This window comes from Cariama cristata, unplaced genomic scaffold (genome assembly GCF_000690535.1).
Source record: "Cariama cristata isolate BGI_N322 unplaced genomic scaffold, ASM69053v1 scaffold8938, whole genome shotgun sequence".
Taxonomy (NCBI): Eukaryota; Metazoa; Chordata; class Aves; order Cariamiformes; family Cariamidae; genus Cariama; species Cariama cristata.
The window spans coordinates 27,049-30,380 of NW_009629391.1; the positions used below are offsets into that span (position 1 = coordinate 27,049).

General features: G+C 42.0%; 1 protein-coding gene across 1 annotated transcript in view; it reads left to right on the top strand.

Moving 5' to 3' along the window:
- The window catches only part of FNDC3B (fibronectin type III domain containing 3B), a gene marked incomplete at its 5' end in the record, with an annotated part of 72,744 nt that overhangs the window by 22,718 nt on the left and 46,694 nt on the right, over positions 1-3,332 (top strand). Inside the window, one exon of the mRNA XM_009705144.1 lies at positions 962-1,020. Within this exon, the coding sequence (XP_009703446.1) occupies positions 962-1,020 (59 nt within the window). The remainder of the gene's footprint in view (positions 1-961; positions 1,021-3,332) is intronic.

Consider the following 3,332-nt stretch of genomic DNA (forward strand, 5'->3'; position numbering starts at 1 on the left):
GGGGAGGAAACCCAGAAAAAATATGTTCCTAGTTCTCCGTTAGAGAATACTGTAGTGGAAAGTGAGGCCTCTCTGTGCTGCGCTCCAAAAGGAATAAAGCTGCTTTGTGTCACCTCATTACTCTAAGCTGATGTTTTACCTCAAGACTTTTTTGGGGGAGAGGATAGGGGAAAGGCAGATTCCACTGCTCAGATGATTGCCTCCGCAGCACCTTCTGCACTCAATTAATCCATCTAATTTAGGGAAAGTATTTCACACCCCGTCCGGTAATAACGCTGTGTAGCCCCTGCAAGAGCTGTACCAGACCCAAGGCTGGGGGAGGGAGGACAGATTACCGCTGGTAGGCGTCTGAATTAGCCTGCCATGACTTTATTACCTCCATAGTTGAAAGGTGGCTGTTAGAAGAGCTTTGAGCATTACAGGATAACAGTATCTAAGGACAGGTATCTGTAGGGTGGGTGCTGGGGTGTTGGGGCAGGGATGCTCGTCCTCTCTGGTAGCCTAGTGCTCTGGCACGCAGGCAGATAGCCCAGCCGATGGAGTAAGGATGTGTTTGGTTAACAAACCAGGATTAGATTCAGCAGTAATTGAGCTGTAGAAACCCCTGGACTTCTTCCACGGCTGAGCTTTGGAAACAGGATGTTTTTGCTCTGTGAAAGCAAATCCCAATTAATAACATTATTTGTGGAGGACACCTCTACAAATATTCCTAACTTTCTGAATATCTGCGATTACTGGAAGTTTCATTCCCTCCTTTTTCTCTTCTATAATTTTTTTTAATATTAATCCATGTAACTGCATACCTTAAATTCACGAGAGCAAAACAGCTGATGCTTGTGTGCAGGTAATGTCTGTGTCTCTCCTGTTTACAAATTCCTGAAGAATTATTGACATAGCTGACATTTTTGTTTCATTCTGGTAATTTATTTTTCTTCCTATTTCTACATTCTCTATTTTACAGAATTTGATTCAGAAACAAAGAGAGTTCAAGACGTTCTTTCTGGAATGGAGAAACCACAGGTATGTGATCCCAAATTACCACACACACACACAAAATAGCAAACGTGATAAGTAGATTGTGTCACAACATACTGGTGATTTCACAGGGGAGCACCTCTGATTTTTTTTTCTTAGTAGATTCTTGCTGCTGTATGTATCTAACTCATTTTGCTGGGATGTAAATTTGAAGTGAGTTTTGTGCTTGTGGGTATTTCTGGGCTCTGCCCACCGCAGGAATCATCAGTCCTGTTTCTAGAGGACAGCTCCCAGTATTCATACTGTAGTGGGGAACCCAGTGCACTGGTGTGGTTTACATAGCTCCTACCCCCTCCCCCTGGGGTTTAACTTTATTTGTCATGAGCAATTTATGTCTGTAGTCATGATTAAATTAAGCTAATTCTATTATTCAATGGCAATTACTATATGCAGTGTTTGAGCCATAAAAACACGTGAATTGTAATGAAATTGAATCACCATATAAATAACTATAATGCTGAATGTGACCACAGTCAGGTAAGGTTATTAATAAATCTGGTTGTAAGCCCTTTGAATGTGATGTTTTCCTAGTCTGGTGTGTGAAATAAAAACGAGAAGAGTATTGTGGATCTGTATGAACAGTCCAAACAAGCACTGGGAGTAGCAGTCATGAGGCAGGCGGCTGTGCTTTGGGAGTGTTATCTTCTTTGCTCTCTCAAGGGTCAGGCCTTTGTCTGTCCAGCTGGAAAGCTGATGAACAAATAAGCAAATAAAAAAAAATAACAGTTGGAAAGCTCATCTAAAGACTGGGTTCAACAGTAGCTGATAGAAACCGATATAAAGAAATTCTGCAGTGGAGCATGGAGGGGTGACTGTTCCTTGGATGCAGAAGTGGCAGAGCTCAGGGAGTGGCAAGCATGAGTACAGGCTGAGTTTTATTTTTAGACTCTGTTCTCCTGGATGCTTTTGTGCTGAATAAATACAAAAGGTATTTAGTCTTAAATTGCTCAATCAGTAGGTGTTGGATCCTAGTGTCATCGCATCTACGAGAGCAGGTTCAAAGCCAGCCAGAATCTAAACCAGACCTGCAGAGATAAATACCAGGGGGCTACAGCCCCAGTTTCTGTTTGCAAGAAGGAAAGTTGCTTTATTTTATGTAGAAACAAGTGGTGATACTAAGCTGAGGACTTGAGAGAAGAGTTTCTGGGAGATCAGAAGGGAAGAAAGCGCGCTTAGCACAAAGTTAGACTAGTTTATTGTACAGAGCAAGTCAGTATTTTTGTACCAAGGACTACCTGAACATAGTTCATCTGGTAAAATGCCACAGCTAGATGCCTTTTACAAAGATCCAGAGAGCTGACTGAAAAATGTGTTATTATGTACTTCTAGATGTAGAGGCAGAGAAAGAAGCTATTTGAGCAGTTTGCAGGATTCTGAGCTCTGTACAATTAGATTTATGGTAACCAGAACATTTAGAGCAAAGAGAAGCAAAAAACTAAGAATAGATAAAAATAATTTTCCTTGAATCATTTCAAAAATAAGATTTTATTGGAGTTTTTTTGGGAAAAAAAAATCTAAACCATGACAAATGCTAGTTCAATAATAATGACATTTAGTGAGAAGAATTGTCTATTATCCTCTCTCTAACTGACATTTCTGAGTAATTAGACTCATAGGAGTCTCACAAACCATTAATTGCTATGAATGATTATGTGTGTGCGTGGTCAGTATTATCTCTGATAGAAATAGATTATGCATAAATAGTCAACTGGGCTGTATTTCTTGGTGACCCTTACGCATATATGAATGAAAAAATAAAACAATGTATAGAAAAACAATTGTGTATAATTGAATGAGGGAAAGGCTGTGGATGTTGTCTACCTAGACTTTAGTAAAACCTTTGACACCATCTCCCAGAGCATTCTCCCGGAGAAACTGGCTGCTCACGGCTTGGACGTGTGTACTCTTTGCTGGGTAAAAAACTGGCTGGGATGGCTGGGCCCAAAGGGTGATCGTGAATGGCGTTAAATCCGGTTGGCAGTTGGTCACAAGTGGTGTTCCCCAGGGCTTGGTATTGGGGCCGGTTCTCTTTAATATCTTAATCAATGGTCTGGACGAGGGGATTGAGTGCACCCTCAGTCAGTTCACAGGTAACACCGAGTTGGGCAGGAGTGTTGATCTGCTTGAGGGCAGGAAGGTTCTACAGAGGGATCTGGACAGGTGGGATTGATGGGCCGAGACCAACTGTATGACGTTCAGCAAGGCCAAATGCCAGATCCTGCACTTCGGTCACAACAGCCCCATGCAACGCTACAGGCTTGGGGACGAGGGACTGGAAAGCTGCCCGGCTGAAAAGG